At 49.8% G+C, this 18194-nt stretch overlaps 1 protein-coding gene across 4 annotated transcripts in view; it reads right to left on the reverse strand.

Annotated features, from left to right (window-relative positions):
* Positions 1-18194, reverse strand: part of FGFRL1 (fibroblast growth factor receptor like 1) — a 213518-nt gene that overhangs the window by 159288 nt on the left and 36036 nt on the right. For 2 of the 4 annotated variants that reach the window (XM_064511581.1, XM_026112790.2), the window contains exon 3: positions 10751-10860. In XM_064511581.1, the coding sequence (XP_064367651.1) occupies positions 10751-10860 (110 nt within the window). Of the gene's footprint in view, positions 1-10750; positions 10861-11066; positions 11197-11521; positions 11963-18194 lie in introns of those variants that run through there. The other 2 variants (XM_026112791.2, XM_026112792.2) reach the window with 2 other exon arrangements.

Consider the following 18194-nt stretch of genomic DNA (forward strand, 5'->3'; position numbering starts at 1 on the left):
GAAATGAGAAGTGTCTGTCAGTGTAATAAACACTTTTTCCAATGGGATCCACCGAGGCAGAACCCAGGATCCAGCCATGACTCTTCCAGTCCTCACGTTAACCCCTGACTCTTCCAGGCCTCACGTTAACCCCTCTGGGCAGTGCTACCTTTCGCCTGCAGACCTTGCTGCATTTTAGGCCCCCCCAAGGGTCACTTTATAAATGTTCATATAAATATCTGGTCCTCCAAAGTCCTGTGACTCCCTGCCACGGATGGGAATTGAAGGGACTTGCTGCCTGTGGTCACACTGCGATATCCCATGAGCTCAGGCCATGCTCCTATGACAATTTAACCCACTCTGTTTCTTTTCCAGGTTAGCTCCCCGAAACACCTTACGGCGAGGCCAGAAGAGCTCACGCCAGCACAAGGCTGGGTGCAGAGCAGGACAAGGGCAGAACAGCGGTGGGGCTGACTTCAATCTTCTTCAGCTGTCATGAAGTCACACCTGAGAAGCGTTTACTGCCAGGACTGGAGTGGCTGCAGCCTGGCAGGGGAAAGGGGTTCTCATCTGGGTGCTACTGACTCCACTCAGCAGGACAGAAATCAAGCGCTTGACCTTTCCCAACATCACGTGAAGCAAATGCTCCATAGGACAGGGCTCCAGCATTATCTACCAGGCACAGGTGCACGACCGCAATTAGAAGTGACCGGCCATAGAAGTGACCAGCCATACATAGCAGCACCTTTTAACCCAGCTCAGCCCATCAGAAAACACTCGGAGGTTTGGTTACCGCCTTCTTCCCACCCAAGCTCCCAAGCACCTCACCAGCTTGGGAAGCATCAGATAATTCCCCCCGAGATCTCACAGTTTACTTTCACTTGGAAATTAGACTAGAAATCACAGCACCGCTCTGCACTGTGGTAGATCCTCAACTTGACACTTGGGTTGTCCCGAGACCATTTTTCGCCCCCACTCCTAAACCAACTTCCGCTGAGAACAACGCTCGGAGTTTGTGTCTACTGCAGATTTTTTTTCCCCTTTCTAACTTCTCACGCCACCCGTACCTTCAAGGGGCAGTGGCTACGCGAGGCGAACGGTTCCTCCTCGTTTCCGCGAATAAGGGCTGCCCTCCATAATCGGGGTATTGTTCTCCCTAAATGGACCCAGACTCTGTAAACACGCTCCTCTGCGCAGCACCAGCACGGTGACCGGGGGGGTGTGTACATGCCGGGAATGTGTCTTGCTCTAAAAACAGTAAATTATGTTAATTCATTTCCTCTGCCCAAGCAGTGGTAATAAACTCGGGGAAAGGAGGAGGAAAAAAGTAAACAAGAGACAATTACAAAAAGGTGAGGGGGAGACGGTGACCGAATAACTCCACCAAACGGCTCCTTCGGAAAAGGACAGTCGCTTTACGGCTCGGCTGCGTTGTGTGCAGCCCTCCCTCAGTCCCCACCGTGGTTTAAGTGCGATCGCAACCATTTCTTTCTTTTTTGATACGGTTTCAGAGCCAGCCTGTTTGCGGGAGCTGGGCAGTCGGCGCGTACATCCCCGGGGGCTTCGCTCTGCACGTGATGCGCGCGCTCCGGCGACCGAAGCCAGCACGAATAGTCAGAGCCTACTTGTAATTTTCTAACGGGAAAATAATTTCGCTAAGCAAACTACCATGCTTTGGCTCAAACCCCTGATTAGCACAGTTTGAAAACAGGGCAGCATACTGTTCTGGGAATTAACTTGCTTGACCCCTGGTCTGTAATGGCACTCAAATAATCTGTGAGTCAGACGAAGTTGAAAAACTCCTGGAAGACCACACTGAAAGAATTTACTGGATTTATTGGATTTTCTAGGATAAAAGAAAAATAAGCCTCAAACTCCACTTAGCTAGTCTGTGGTCTTCAGAGAGACAAGCTTTCTCTCCTGACATTCTCTGCAAGGGGAACGCTGCCTACACCGAGCATTGGGCTTTATTTTTTTCTTTCCCAGGAAACTCTCGATAAATAGTAATAAGTATAGTAAATACACAGGTCTAATTCTGCAACTACTTTTAAGTAATGCCTTGCTGTTTTCTTCCTGTAGTGGTAAAACATGGAACAGGGGGACAGATTCCTACCTCTGCTCAAATTAAGGATCCTGAAGGCTACTTTACTAAATGCAAAGCAGGAGTACTCTGGTGTTTCAAATACACTTCCAACACCACGAATAATCCTGCATACATCACTGTCACAAACTACTCCTTGAAATGCTCCAAGTCATCTGATCTACCCTGGGTTTGAGGAAGCCAGAATTAGGACAAAGCATTTGGCCTCAGTGATATGAGCAGGATCTTGCTCCGCTCAAGATGAATCCCTGCTCCATTCCTACATTATGGTTTCTCCAGCCCCTGAGCAAAGTGCTCCGACTTGCCTCCACCACTTTTTGTGTCTCTTTGTGTCAAGGAAACAATAGATATGTACCTAGAAGAGTGGCAAACATTTTCAGATAAGAAATCCAGCAATCAGAAGTCGACTGTCCCAAGCCAGTTGCCTTGCACATGCAAATGTCTCCATAATAGGTTTATGATGCCTTGTCAACCAAAACTGACAAGGAAAAGTAAACACCTGTCCTGGCCATGATTAACTTGAAAGCTCCACTATAATTAGGCCTTAACGAAATTAACCCCGAGTAACACTGCATTTCTGATTGGTTGTGAGTACCAGGAGGAGTAAAGATACTCATCAGCTCTGATCCATTAATCTAGTTTCACATTAACTATTGCAAATCATGATGAAACTTCCCCGAGCTTGAAGCCACACAACAGTGAAATGCAACCTGGTCTTACAAGGCCCCCATTTCTGCCCTCTGATTCATAACTTCAGTCCTACTCACAGCTCACTGAACCTAAATGGAGTATCACCTTTATAGCTGAGAGCAATATTTGACCCAGAATGTTAAAAGATGGAAAGACTTCTCAGAGTACAGTACCCAATCTCTAGACCTTGGTGGTTTGTAGAGCATGTGCCAGCTCTTCAGAGACCACCAGCATAGGATGCTAACTCTCCTCCCAGTCTCTAGACTTAAATTGCCCTAAAATACATTAAATACTTCCTAATATTACTTGTCAGGCTAAACAGAGACTGTGATTGCCACCAAGATGTTGTGTGAACTTGGAGAAAAATGTGAAAGACCTATCTATCCAGGAACAGAGCGAGATGGCTCATAATGTGCTCTATTGCAAGGCTATCTAACCTACGACAGCATTCTAGCCACCAGTTTTATGACAGCTGGTACATGCCAAACAAGCATTCTTTCTTCCACAGAGAGTCTACAGTCCGCAGAGATATTCCACAAGTTATTCATTAACCTTTCCCATCCTTGACATGCAGCTCATACATCTGTAACTTGTGTCCAACATTTGTCATTTCTTAACCAGTGTTAACAGGTTGGTTTATGCGAGAACAACAATCAACCAAAATAGCTTCCCCAGTTATTTCAATTCACACAAACCTATTAGTCATGGCCCAAAAAGAAAAAGGAGGAAAAGAAAGCAATTCACAGTGCTTCAGGGTCTGCACCAGCCTAACTCCCGCAGTTTGACTGGTCAGCTCTGGGGGCTGGTGGGGCTGAGGCACTGCCCCTTCTCCCCCTTCGGGGTTGATTTGCCTCATCCCATCTGCTCCTATCTAGAAAGGGGATGATTTAAAACCATATGGGACAGTACTAAAGTAACAGCTACCATGACAAAAGAACTCCTTTTACAATAGGATGCCTCTACTCAAAGCCGCTGGGCCATCCAAAACCAATTAAGCATCACGCATACATTCAGTAATGTGGGGTAAGCTGGGAAGACACGGATGAAAAGGGAAAAACAGGCCAGATTTGGAATAGTCACATGCCAACATCCTCTTCAGAGCATGCACGCTGCCCACGTGATTCCCTCTAAGGCCTAGCTTCACTCAAGAAGTGGGACTCAAGAACAGTGGTATGTTAATCCAGCCTGAGTTTTCTCCCAAAGCTTGGCTAATGCTTACATTTCCCTCCAGGACCTCCTCCAGCTTGTTCCTCTCCCAGCTATCTTGTTTTGGGCAGAATTAGCAAGGCCACACCTGCCACAGAGTCAGCACCACTCCAGCACCAAATTCTTGCAGTAGTCAATTCACCGGGCACATGAAATATGAACAGCTCAAGCAAGGAGAATACAAATTAACTTGCACAATAGGCAATTTCTTTCTCAAGTATGCATTTCTGCATCTGTTCGCTGTCCCTGTGCTTTTATTTAACATGCATAAATACTGACGGCTCCAAAAATACCCACCAAAGTCAACACAACCCAAGCGGCATCTAGTTGATGACACCTCTTGCATTACTCACTTCTCAATCACTTGACAGGATACCCAAGACTCTGTAAATCTTTCATGAAACAAATTTACCAGGCACAAGGAGAAATGATTTTGTTTCCCGTCCATCGGGACGGGGACACAAACCGTGTCCATCCCATACACAGTAGAGGCTGGGAGTAGAGGTACAGCAGTCCTGAGAAACATTAACCTTCTCCGAGAAGCCTCTGTTCCCAATTTACATTTTTCCTTTAGTGAAGCTCAAAATTAAGTTCGAACACTTAATGGAAGAAGTAGCCTGGAGTTATTGGCTGCAGTTCTTCCTGAAAATTGGAGTGGTTATGATGAAATAAAAACGCTAGGTTATTCGCAGCACTGCTGGATACTGTGTTTCTGTTGCGATACAATGGGGAGACTGTGTAATCAGGGCAACCAACCAAATTCCATGCAGCCCATGTTTATTTGACTCGGAAGAGGGGGGGGGGGAAAAATCAGTGATGTGAATGGATTCAGTGGCAGACGGCATATATTAACTCGTTAAATAACACTTCTGAAGAGTCTTCAGTGCCTCCACACCTAGCAACACTGCCTCCAGAATGACACCCATTCTTCTGGGATAAAACCCCTCCGGGCTGACCCCAAGTTAAAGCAATGAATTTCCCAGTTGCTTTCAGTCCCACTCAGCTGCCAGCCAACGCTAGCAGCGGGCAAAAACAATGCGTCTTCTAGATGGAGAAATCCAGCTCGAGCTGTCCCTTCCAACAGAAAAATTACAGGATCCAAACACCACGCTCAGTCCACGTCCGTCCTGCTGTCACACATGAAGGGATCTGCACAGAGGTCGATATTACACATAACCTGTAAATTAGTTCCTTACGGGATGGATCCAAAGCCCATGAGTAGGAGTCACTGCACCAACACTCCCAGGCTCTGAATCAGGTCCTGACACGTTAAAACCGGCATGGGCTGTATCTGCTTATCTAATATGACATTGAGGCAACAGGATCAGATTATTCAAGCTTTCTTCGGCAAGTTTTTTCTTTTGTCTTAGTACTGTGGCTGCACCAGACTCAACAGGCTTGCAATGGACAATGGTCTTTGCAATGTCCACATTGACACTGGGCTTTACACTTAAAAAATAATAATAATCATCATCCCTTAAATGACCAAAAGTGTTCAACCTTTGTGCAAAAGATTCGGACAGGTTGGCACAGCTAAATAGCTAAGGAGGAACGTTTATTACACAAAGTGGCAAGCAAAGACTGATTAAAGAGAACAAGAAAAGGAATACAAACCCACATTAAAAATATTCCGAACAAGATCAAATGCATTTCAGCTTGAGCAGCCCACCAGAAAACACAGGAAGAGGTCAGATGAAAGACAGATTCTTCGAAACCAGACAAAATGAGCAGGTTAATGGACGAGAAGGGAGAAGGGAGCATTTGCATTGACTGCTGTAATACCAGGACACATTTGAACACAGACCCTTTGAACAGCAGGATTTCACAAGTTGCTGCAGACACAAGTAGGAGTTTCATGTCTCGGGAAGAACAGAGCGCTGCACTGATTCTACTGCTACTGAACAAATAAAGCCATGACCAAGGTATACATTTTTTTCCCCCTTTCAGTGAAATTCTTCTCTCTTCCTGCAAATGAATGCAAAACACTTGGCCAGAGATTGACCATCTCTGCCCCCGTCACCCTGTTCCCCGCTGAGCATGCCACCCCCCGACGTACCGGTGTCGATCCCAGCCTACCGGCTGCGAGACGCCTGCTTGGAAAGGGATTATCACCTGGCAGAGAGGTCGCTGGAGCAGATCAGCCCGACCAGCCACTGCGCACCAGATGACAAGCCTCATCGTTAGGTAATAAATTAGTAACAACAGTCTCCTGCTTTGAGAAGCGGGTCCCTCGTTGTTTAGCAAATGTCACTTCACAAATGGTTTTTGCTCCCCAAAGAACCATTTTATTGTTAAAAAAAAAAAAAAAAAAAAATCCCATGGCACAGGAAAATTTCTTCTTTGGATAACAGTCCAACTTCAGAGCTTCACTAAGTTCATTACAAAAAAGACGTCTTTTAATTTGCTGCTTGCATCTTTTAATGAAGGCCGAGGAAGCATATGCACTTCGAAAACAAAGTTATAAAAACTTTAAGGAAAATCTAAATGCATTTGAGCAATCTGCTGAATTTTGTAATATTCCTAATAAAAAAAACCCTAATTTTCCAGTATGACGCACACTGTATGTTATGTTTAAACTTATTAAACTTAGCTACAACTTATAGTGACCGACAGCCTCAGAGGAGGGGAGGAAACAGGGTTAAAAAAAAAAGAGGATTTTCTTCATGTCACGTTGACTTTTGGTACAAGTGGTGCTGCCAGATTTTTCATGAACAAGTTCACTAACAGCATGATCCAAAAAAAAAAAAACAAAAAACAAAAAAAAAAAAAAGGCACCAAATTTAAACAGATCTCCAGCGACTTCCCGTGAAATTTGAATCAGACCGTAGATCTGAATAGCTCTCTCTTCCACAAGCGAGAAATTACCTAATCATTATATCTGATAATAATCATCGAACAGGAATAAAGGAATTCTTAAACAGAAGCCAAAGTCTCTCTCTTTTATATTATCATTATTTATCTTTTCCATGTTAACTACTATTCACTCTCATAAACCACGAGTTACAGAACGGTAAATACCGTCATCAGAATCGAGAACTCATCTCCCAAGAAATGAAAAACTTTGTGTCCCACCCCCTTTTTCTCCAATATTTAGACAAACAAAAATGGCAAATAACACTAGTTCTGCACCAAACGCTTGAATTTTGTGGTAGATAACAACGGATAACAACAAATTTATTGCAAAGCCGTCATCGACCAGATTTTAAGCCACGCGTTGCGCAGAAAAGCGGCATAGCAGAAGGCAATTACAGTCCTGTTCTTTCCCTCCCTACACACACCGAAAACAAAATCAGCATCCAAACTAATTAGTTTCCAGCAGAATATCAGTTTACTAGCTAGCGGGAAGGTTGTCGCCACTCTTACCAAAAACTTCTCAACATACCGTACGAAAGCTCGTTCAGGCCACGGGACCAAGCCAAGAACATCCCGGCGTTACCATATACGGTAACCAACGCGAATACGATGGCAACTTGACAGATTCGGAACAAATATCGCGTTGTGTGCCACGGGGATAACACAAGCAGGAAAACAGCAGATTGTATTACCTGTATCCGACCGGAGGTGTGGAGCAGTAGGAGCTACATTGCGACGGGACATAGTCACTAGAGGTTAGTGACCCAAGATGGCATTCGTCCCCGCGGAGGAGGGCCAGGGCCGGACTCCGAGGACTTTTGTTGCCCAGTATGGGGCTGTGCGGAGAGACGAAGAGCGGGACATGGGACAGGAGCTCCAGCACCCACGTTGCCCCTGCTTCAGGGTTGGCAAGACCCAGAGCAGCAGGTAAAAGGTCTGAAGCTGCTACCCTGGGCCCTGGCTCTTGGCCAAGGGGCATATTCCCCTTCAGAGAACCACAGCGTACAGATTTTGCGCTGAGATTTTGTGCACGCAGAAGTTTTCCTACTGGTGTTCGACCTCCAAGGGAAAGAGGACGCTTGGATATTTACCAAAATAGCTCCTGAGAAATACTTTTTTTGCAGAGGTTCCATCTAGAAGGTGTTTAGCCTGGAAGAAGATGGGTCACGGTGCAAGTTTTTCCACATTAACCATTTTGGAAGAGTGATCCCCGTACGTTTTCAGGTGTAGACGAGCCCCTAGCCAAAGGCTAAGTTTCGGCCCCCAAAAGCGTAAGTTCAAACCGAGCCAGAGCTACCTGCTCCTTCATTCCTTCAGACGTGCCAAGTCCTGCACCAGAACTTCTAAAAAACAGACCTGCTCTTCACTTTTCATGGCTACTTAAAATGTAAGGCTTCTTTCTTAAGGGTTTCTCTTGGTTTCCTAAGCTATCCCCATTCTCGCAGTGCTTTGTGCATCAGTGACGTGACACACGGAGCCACGAGCGTGGGCGAAGGGACAGAGGCAGCAGGCACAGCTTCTAACCTCACAGAAGTCCCCCGTTCCCCGGGGCAAAACAGGTTGCAGCGTCAGCCCGGTCGGTCAGTCCTGCGAGGCCCTTCACCTTAAAAGGCGTCACGCAAATAAAGATGTGAAAATAACACAACGAACCACCGAAGGCAAGACCGCAGCTGAGCCCTCAAGCGTCAGGAAATACCAAGGTCGGGGCGCGAGGGCAACTTAACTCTGCCCCCTCGTACGAACGCGCTACGATACAGCCCTTCCGCCAGCACGGAGCTCGCCGTCGGCCCGCTCCAAGTCAACACGCGCCTCCAGCAAAAGCGGCTTCTACCCAACGCGGCTGAAAGCCAGGGACCGGCTTTTCCAAAGCGGGACTCTTCCGTGCGGGATTTCAAGCCAGCAAGCACCTACCTAACGCCTGGCCCCTCGGATCGGGAGGTGTTGGCATACTTTGAGCCACCCGCGTGCGATTTGCAACCAGGACGCAAATATTAAACACTGTTTGGCCGAAAAAGCGCCCTTCTCCCTGCACCCAAAAGCCCCGCGACCCCGGGCTGAGGCTTGGCCGATGGGCTGCCTATAAAACTCGAGCGAGGGAAACAGGTAACTTTTATATCCCTCCAGCGGCCTATCCCACCGCATGAGACATTAGGAAAAAATCCACAGGCATGTTAACAGCTGGGCACATTTTTGAGAGAATCTAAAATTATCCGAATGTAAACACGGAATCGGAGGCGATATTCTGCAGCACAAAGCGGGGCTGCGACGCGCTGGGCAGCGTCTCGCTTCTGCTCGCTTGCAGGTTCGAGCCGTCACCCTATCAGCAAATGACCTGTACTTCTCGTGGGTTTGGCCCCATGTTTTAAACTTTGTTTCCATGCCCTTTTAAATAACCAGGAACGTCTCCCCATCACTTGCAGGTCCAATTTCTCTGGTTCTGAAGAGTTTTATCGGATTACCAATGCAATCCTCTCAAAGTTACACCAAAAACAGCTTTTCCACAGGAAAAGCTATGATGTTCTGAAGTTACTGCTGCTAATTTTCTGCCGCTTCGTCTTATAACTACACTCCACAGTCAACTGCCCCGTATTTTCCAGGGGCAACAAAAGCACACGAGCCCAACAAGTGCGAACAACCTTTAAGCAGGCTCTGCCGGTAAAGCACCAAACCCTCTGCCCAGAACCCAGCCGGACACGGACAAAAATCTTTTTGTCTCCTGCTGCCCGCTTTGGATTTTTTGGGAACTCCGCCGAGTTCCCAGGTCCATTAGAATAATATACCTCCATGAGGTCATCGGCGTTCCCCCGCCGCTGCCCATCGCCTGCGACTTAAAACTGAGTCTCCTTTGTAAACCTCGCCTGGAATTCAGCCTTGCAGACCTTAAAGGCTATATATACTGTTTTCTTTTTCATTCAGCTTCCAGCAGAATCATTTTATAGTGCTTCTGCCTCCATAAAATATTTGCTCGGGAGCCAATGCCAAGAAGGAAAAAAAAAAAAAGAAAAAAAGAAAAAAGCAACGCACTAACCCAACTTTGGGCTTTTAGAGTAACGCTCCCCCCCTCCACTCCCCCCACATTTATTTAAATTTTTTAATTGGGAACTACACGGCCCAGTCCTGCACTGGGGGGTTTAAAGGTCTTTCACCAATTCCTGCAACCCCGGTACTGTTGGGAATTGGTGGCCAGAGCGATCTGCATCCCGAGGACGTGCACCCGTCCTCCCGCAACGACGCAGCCCTCTCCTTCGTGGCTGGAGATACCCGGTTCCACTGAAAAAATGCTTTCGCCGAGGCTACAGCAGAGGAAAAGCCAGCAGTTTTGCGGCTCAGAGCCCGTAACTCGGGTTAAAGCACCTTCCTGTAAAGAAAGCTCTTTTTTTCTCCAGCCGCCACTCCCGGGTCAACGTGTTTCAATGTGCCCCTGGTAGGGTAACCTGTTTATTGAAATCTGATCGACTGCGAGAGACCCAGCGTGAAAATACGGGCTAGCTGTCGGGAAGTGTCATTTGTCTGTCACTGAGGAGCTAATGGACGTGTTTGTTTAGTTTGCTAGCGGGGACGGAGGGACGGAGCAGGGCAGAGGTACTGCTGAGCCACGGAGGAATGCGGGTTGTCTTTAAAATCGCCTGCGCGTTTCTACACCCACGCACGAGCCGGGATCCTGGAAGTTCACCTGCGCTTAGGAAACCTCACCAAGCCGAGAGCGACCGTACGGCATCCGGAGCCATCGCCCCGAGCCGCACACGTGCGCGCGAGCAAACGTCGCACGGCCGAAGAGCCCGCGCCGACCGCGACGCCCGTGCAGGGGCTCTCCGAGGGCGCCGAGCGCGTCCGCACCACCCAGGCTCGGCCGGAGCGGGAGGAAGGCTGCAAGCCACGAGCCGCTCGCGAGGCTGCGGGAAGCGCGCACGCTCTCCTTACCTCTTGCCGAGTCAGAAAACGCAATTATCCCGGCGAAAAGGAGCGCGAGCTGCAATTCCATTTTGAAAACCAGATCCCTCCTTGTTGCACAGGCTGCCGTCCTTCCAGACCTGGCGGGAGGAAAAAGGAGGGCAAAGTAGTTACCAAAAGAAACGAACGAGCCCAAACTTTGCCGACTTTTGGAGTCCGTTGCAGAGGTACAAGATCAGAAACGGCAAATAAAACAGCCGCATATTCGTAACTCATTCCTTGGCGTCCAGCAAGTAAAACTTTGCCCTCCCTCCCTGCTCTAGCGCGATATAAATCAGGAACCCACTGACGCCGGCGAGCTCCTCCGAGTCTGCAGTTAACGCACAGTTCCTCGGTATCCCGTACGGAGCCGGGCTGCCAGGCAAACAAAACGGCAGCGAGCGGCCGCAGGGCAGGCGGCAGGTTAGCGGCGTGCGGAGCGGCTCGGGGACGGGAGGAGGAGGAGGAGGAGGAGGAGGAGGAAGAGGAGGAGGGAGGCTGCCGCGGCCCCGGGCAGCGCGCAGGGGGCTTCGCGCTGCCGCTCGGAGCAGAAGCGGCCCGAAAGGAGCCAGCTCGGCGAAGATGCCGCCGCTTCCCCCGCGCCCGACCGGGGCGCAGCGGGTTTACGGTCACCGCAGGCTGCTCCGAAACTCCCTCCCGACGCGGGCTGCAGCCGCTGCCGCCGAGCCGTGCCCGCACCCAGCGGCGTCGGGCCGTGCCCGGGGCGGCTCGCCAGTGCCCGCGCTCCGGGGCGACGCTTACCTCGGCCGCTGCTCTAGCACCGTGCGCTGGCGCCCATCGCCGCCGCCCGCCGCCTCATGCCCTCCGCGGCCCGGCGCGCAGCCAGCGAGCCCCGCGGCCCCGGCGCCCGGCGCGGCGCTCCGCCGCCGGCCTCTGCCTCATCCCCCGCCGGGGGCGGCTCGGCGCTGCGGGCGGGCGGGCGCCCGGGCTCCGCTCCGCTCCGCTCTGCCCCGCCGCCTCGCCGGGAGCGACTCGCCCCTAGGGAGCCGCCGGCGGGGCGCAGGGGAAGGCGCGGGGGGGCCGCGGTTCTCCCCGCTTTCCGGGTCGGGCTCGGCGTGCGCGCGGGGTGGGACAGCGGCTCTGACAGCGGCGCCGCGGGATGCCCGCCGGTGCCGTGCCGGGCTGGGCTCGCCGAGCCGGAACCGCGCTTAAGGAGCGAGGGGAGGAGGGGAAAGGGGCTGGGGACGGGGGGACCGGGGCGGGGTGGGGGTGAGGGTCGGGGGGGGGGGGCGGCCGGGGCGAGCGAGCCCAGCGCTGCAGCGACTTTCCCTGCAGGGCTTTGTGGCTGCGGGGGCAGAGCCGCGCAGGAGGGCGGCGCCGCGCCGCCCCGCTCCAAACTTCGCACCAATCCCCGCGCGCCGCCGCTTAACCCTTTGCGCCCCCGCGGAGCCGCCGCCGCCCGCCCCCCCCCGCGCCCGACCCACCCGGGACCGCCCCCCCCCCCCCCCGCCCGGCTCCCACGCGGGGCCCGTCCGCGCAGCGCCGCTTCGGGCAGCGCCCCGGGAGAGGCTAGACCGGAGCCAAGCCGGGACTAAGCTGCCGGGCGCCTGTCGCGCAGATGAGCTGCGACCATTATGGATCATCTACTTGCAAACGCGGCCCGGCTGCTGCACCCCCCGGTCCCCGCAAGCCGCTCTCCCCCGCGGGGGGACAGCCGAGCCGCGGGACCCACCGCACAGACCAAACAAAGGCCAAAAAAACGCTCCCCGAATAGCTACACTTTCACATCCAGAAAGAAACAGTGTGGCTATTGATGTTATTTTTTAGCTATCTTATTATATATGGTTATTATTTATTTATCTTAGATGTCCCAGCGTGCAACACGTACCAGGAGAACCCCTAAACTGGAGCCACAAAGCATCCTGAGCTTATCTATTTTGCTAGGATTATGAAATCACACCCTCTCTTCTTATTAGCGAGTGCCTAAATGTTTTTCCTCAGCGGTTCTTGGCAGCGTTATGTCTCCATATGCAAAATCAGTGTGAAAACCTTGAAGACTAAACACATGAAACCCCCAAACCAGAAACGACGTGGCTGGCAGTACTGTTTTTATATTTTACATATTTTTATCATCATTTTTATTATTGAACTTGGTTCATTTGAGACATCTCAGTTGGACTACTCCTCTTAACAGGCAATAACTTCAGCCTCTTTGACTTCAAAGATGGTGTTGACTGAGTCAAACCTTCAGGACTTGACCTACACGAACACAATTTGCTTTTTCATCCAGGCTGTATTTGTGCCATGGATTCTGATAAAACTGCTTCAATTTACCCCAGTATGAGAGACCAACCGCACACTACACCCCTAAGGGTCATGTATAAAACACATCTTTGTAACACTTGCCTAGCCACTTCACCATGAAGAAGGCAAAGTCCTTTTCCCAAAGACACCACTGTCTAATATCTGCCCCCAAAATCATGTCTATTAACATGACCCTCTGTTCTCATGCCAAATCCCACACTGCAGTCAAAAACAGCTTCACTTTTGACAGAAATGGGAGAGAAACAAAGTTATGGGGGGCCACCAGCCTGTCCCAGGAGGGTTTCCCACAGGTTAGCCGGACCCCACGCAACAGTTCCTGCTAATTCACCTCGGTTTTCTCAGCTGGGCACTCCGAGTGGAGGGCAAGGACTAATTCCCAGCTCTGCCACAGCTTTCCTGTCACAGCCTGCCTACAGAGACGGCTCCACTGAGCTGAGCTGCCTGGGCATGAATCAACTCCCGTTTGGACGATGGGACCCTCTTCTGACCCACGCTGTGTCCGCACAAACGTGGCATGCCCAGCAGCCAGCTCAGGTTTGACACAGCACAAAAAAATCCTGGGACAGATCTCATCCTTCCATGCTCACTCACTACCGAAAAATCACACGTGTCCCTGAGGACTTTGTGGGCTCCCAACAGCTCCTGGTCTATGATCACCTCACACAACACCTGTGAAGCAAGCAAAATGCTAACACCTGCACCCCTTCACTAGTGGGAATTTTAGAGAGTTGGAGGGTTACAGAGGTGGCATGTAGGATTTTCAAAGGCGTCCAGGTGCCTAAATGCCTACAGAGTCCCATTAGGCCTCTTTAGGCATCCAGAAGCTTTTTAAGAATCTGCCTCCAAGTGATGCTGCACAGGGATGATGCAGAGTGTCAGGGAATGAAAGCCACAACTTCCACACCCCAGGCTAAAATAACCAGAGAACAACCCCTACCGACTCCAAAACATCTGCACAATTATTCTCTTTGTTCAGGAGTTTGGGAGTCTCTGAAAGACACTCAGAAAGCCAGCTGAAGACTTCATCCATCTCATTCACCATACAGCAGTGGAGGAATAAATGTAGAATGTTGATACAACAAAATAATTAATATTCCTGAAACAGCTCCTAGTTTATCAGAAACAAAATCTCATGCTATTTTCCTGACACTTTTACCTAAATAAGGAAACACGCAGAGCTGTGTTTCTCTGGGCTGACTGTAATTTGCAGGATGATTGAGTAGTCTGAAACTCAGCAGCTCCAGTTTGCTCCTGCACCCCACAGTCCAGAGACAAGTCTGTGGGAAAACCACTTTCCCAAGCTGACAAACAGAAATAAAGGCTAAGTGATGCAGTACATGCTTCCGCATGGCTTGAGGAGCAGACTAACAGTCAATTTGTATCCTAGTTGTCCCCTAAGCCCTGTTTTCAGACCACGGGTTTCCAGATTTTCTTTAGCTATGATGGTCTAGTGAATCTGCATCCCCACAGCAATGTTCCTCATGGCTCTGAAATACGTCTTTTTTCCAGTCTGCTTACCTCTTTTCTCCCAGGAGCTGCTCACCTCCATCCATGGAGTCAGAACTCCATTTTACCTGCTTTTCTTGCCTCTGTCTTGGCTGTTTCACCTCTTCTTTTCCTCTCCTGTGCTCGCGCTAGCATTGCAAATCATTTGGGAGATGCCACCTCCATGCTGTGATTCCTACCCAACTTCAGCAACATGGATCCTCTTAAGCTGCAGGAGAGGCATCTATATAACAGGCCCAAACAAGGGTTGCTCTGGGAGCTGGGGACATCAGAGGCCTTATCATGTGCCACCATGGGCACAGGTCCCCAGGGACATGCCACAGGAGCAGAGGTTGTGGGGGAATGTCCTGCTTGTCATGGCCGCAGGAGCACGGGAAGGGGAAGGAAGGGCAGCTCCAGGACTGCACGCCTTCCCTCCATCTACCACCCATCTGCGCAGCCCTCCTCGGGCTACTCGTGAGACCCACATGCAGGGTCGGACCAAGGTACCACCTCATCTAGGCAACAGACTGCCACAGATACATAGCAGCAGATGCTGGAGTTCACCCCAAAATGCTAAGCCTTCTGTGCAGCAGCTCTTGCTGGGGAAGCAAAGGCACAGCCAGAGCCTCACTCAGCTCGGGAAGATGCACCAGGCTCACGGGCATGGAAAGGGGTTTTGTCAGAGCCAGGTGCTGATCTATGTGGGTCTATAGCTGAGGCTAAAACAGTGTTTTTCTGAGAAAGTATCTTATGAGAGCTAAAACACCATCTCACCTATCTGTGAGTAATTTAGACCTACCTACAACTTAGCTAGTAATCAGAGGTATGTGTAGATGAAGAGATGGACCAGAATGATATGGTCCTGAAATCTATGTTTTTTCTTAACAAAAAATGACACTTTTCCGCACACACACTCTTATTCCTGCAGACTACGCTTTATCCTCAGTAGTGTTGCAAAGAAATGAAACAGTCCATCACATGCATAAGATTAACTTTTATCATTGAAGCATGAACACCATTGTTAGGGTGGAGGGGAAAAGTGGCCCGAACAGCGGTACAAGCTCATGACCACAGATGTCCTGTCCCAGGATGACTCACACTTCTGCCCCAATGAGTCTGAAGTCAGTGAGTGCTGGCATAGCCCAGTGCCTTTGAAAGGAGGCTGCTTGCTGAGATATTCCCAGGCCAAATCCTGGGAATTTAGATAGCCATCTGGAAGCATCCCCACATGGAAAAGATGGCCTCATTCATTCAGGCAACTCTCCCAGCCCTTGCCTGAATTGTCTTGCCAACCAAACCTCTGATCCTGTGCGAGATGCTTGGAGAACAAGTGCTGGGGACGTTCTGTCCCCTCCTGCACCTTTTCCCTGGCATCTGGGTTTTCAGGGTTTTTTGCAGGAGTGGGGATCTGCTTTGTCCCTTCAGTATGGATGTTGCTGCAGGCTCCAGGTGATACTGAAAGGTCTGGCTCAAAGATAGGAAAATCTGAACAGAACAGAGTCAAATTTTGTGCAGACATTCAGACACTTCACAAGGGTGAGAAGTGTCTGGGGGTCAGAAGAAGCCTGAAGAAGTGTCTGAATGTTTGTGCAAGTCAACACAAAGTAAGGGGAGGAAAGAGCCAGCCAGTACCCTCTGTTATCCCAAATATTTCCTTGTGGTCTTTCTGTTTTGGCCTGAAGTCTCACTTAAGAGAGGGTTCCCACCCTTTCCCTTGAGGACCTGTTACACACACTAGCTAGTCTCACTGTGCCTGAAGAATATGTTGGATTCCTCCTAGATGCTAAAGTTGCACATGACAACATCTGCAGGACATGCTTTCCACCATCTCCAGTAGCCTGGGAGATCTCGTCTCCCTTGGCCAGGTTAGACGCGCTGTGTCACCTCTTCTGGCACTACGGAAATGTGACAAACCTGAGTGCAAAGTCGACAGCTCTTGGGGAACACCAACTATCCCAGAGCAGGAGACCCCATCTGCTGGGGTGGGGGCATGCAGGAGAATCCCTCACACTGGCTTTCTAGGGGTGGCCAAATGATATTCGAGGTCACAGTGGCTAGGACACAATGCTCAAGGGCCTTAGAAGGTCTCCAAGAGCGGTTACAGCTTCAAGGTGAAAACAGCAGAAGACAACTCCTCTCTCCAGGTTAAGCTGAACTTGCCTCTTGGAGGTAAAGCTCACGTGTGCAGGGGAGCCAGCGTGTCCTGGGGGCAGGCCAAGGAAATACAGACCGTTATTCCCTGGGTCACAACTTCAAATGGCCTTCCCTGCTCCAAGCACACAGCAGCAGCACGTGCATATGGAAGAGTCCTAGCAAAATCAAACACTACAATCCATGCACAATTCTCCTTCCTCGCAGGTAAAATACAACAAGGATGCACTAAGCACAGATTCTAGATCAAGCAATACAGATGGGGGAACACAGAGAGGGTTTTGGGCACACAAGCCCGAAATCTGAAAACCTCTGCTTTTTCTCTGACTTACATCAGTGGGTCTAACAAAAGATATTACGTCTCCCTACAAACTTTGCTTCCCTGACGCTTGATGACTACACCACCACCACCGCTAGAGCAAGAAAAAAAACACATCTGACAGACTCAGCACACCACTTCCACATTCCCAGAAGGTGGGCTCATATATTAGGATGAAGAATATGGTATGAAAAGCTCATGGCAGATCAGGTTGCAATTTTTTCCGGAAGAGCTGTACTCCTGCTTTCTTTAAATGGATCTCATTCTTCTTTCTTACATCCCTTTGCATCACCTTATGCAATTCACTCATCCTCTGTACTTTTTCTACCTTCAAATGTTTGCAGGCAGTTTCCTTAGTCGGCGTTTGGTCAAACTACAAGTAGTTAAACTTTCCGAGTGTTCTCCATAAACACATCTTTCCTCAGGCCCCTTATCCTTTACATCACTCAACACTAGCTTCTTGGAGTCAGTCTGACACTGATGTATGAAGGATTTGATTTTGCTTTCTTTTTGCATCCGGCTAATACAAGAGTAATCCCGCTGGAGCCATCCGAATTGTTGCAAGTGAGAAAAAAACCTGATCAAGCCAATGAGCTTATCTGCGAGATGGCTGCTCCGTCAAGGTAGCCTGAGCTGAAGGCTCTGCATGGGCATCCCCAAGTCTCAATATCTCATTTGGGGAGGCGGCTGCAGTCTCCAAGACCTAAATCACCGCTCACCACTCGCTCGCACCCTCCTTTCGTGCAAGGAAGCTTGTCTGTGCACAGCGATGCCGGGTTTGGGTCTTCCAGATGTAACAAACGTGAAAGGAGGGAAGGGAAAAACACCCGCTAAACAAAGAAAGCCCAAGATGAACAGACAGGGTGGAAAACAGAAATGTCAAGTATTAATTGCTGCACGGACGTGAGGAATGTTAAGGGAAACTGTTTGGGGATTTATGTTCAAGAAAATAGGACAACTTCCCAAACTATTTCCTTTCAAATCTCTCAGCATTTTCCATAAATTCCATGTGCATGTGTGGCGCTCTCTGATAACATACAAATTGGAGCGCGTAAACTGTTTTGAAGTGTTTGTACAATTTCATCCAAAAATATGACTATATGTTTGGGTTTCAATTGTCAGCGATAGGATATTAGGCAACAGCCACATGCATCGTGTCCGGGGCACTGGATAAGTTTAGGTGGCACTAGC

Source organism: Dromaius novaehollandiae, chromosome 4 (genome assembly GCF_036370855.1).
Source record: "Dromaius novaehollandiae isolate bDroNov1 chromosome 4, bDroNov1.hap1, whole genome shotgun sequence".
NCBI lineage: Eukaryota > Metazoa > Chordata > Aves > Casuariiformes > Dromaiidae > Dromaius > Dromaius novaehollandiae.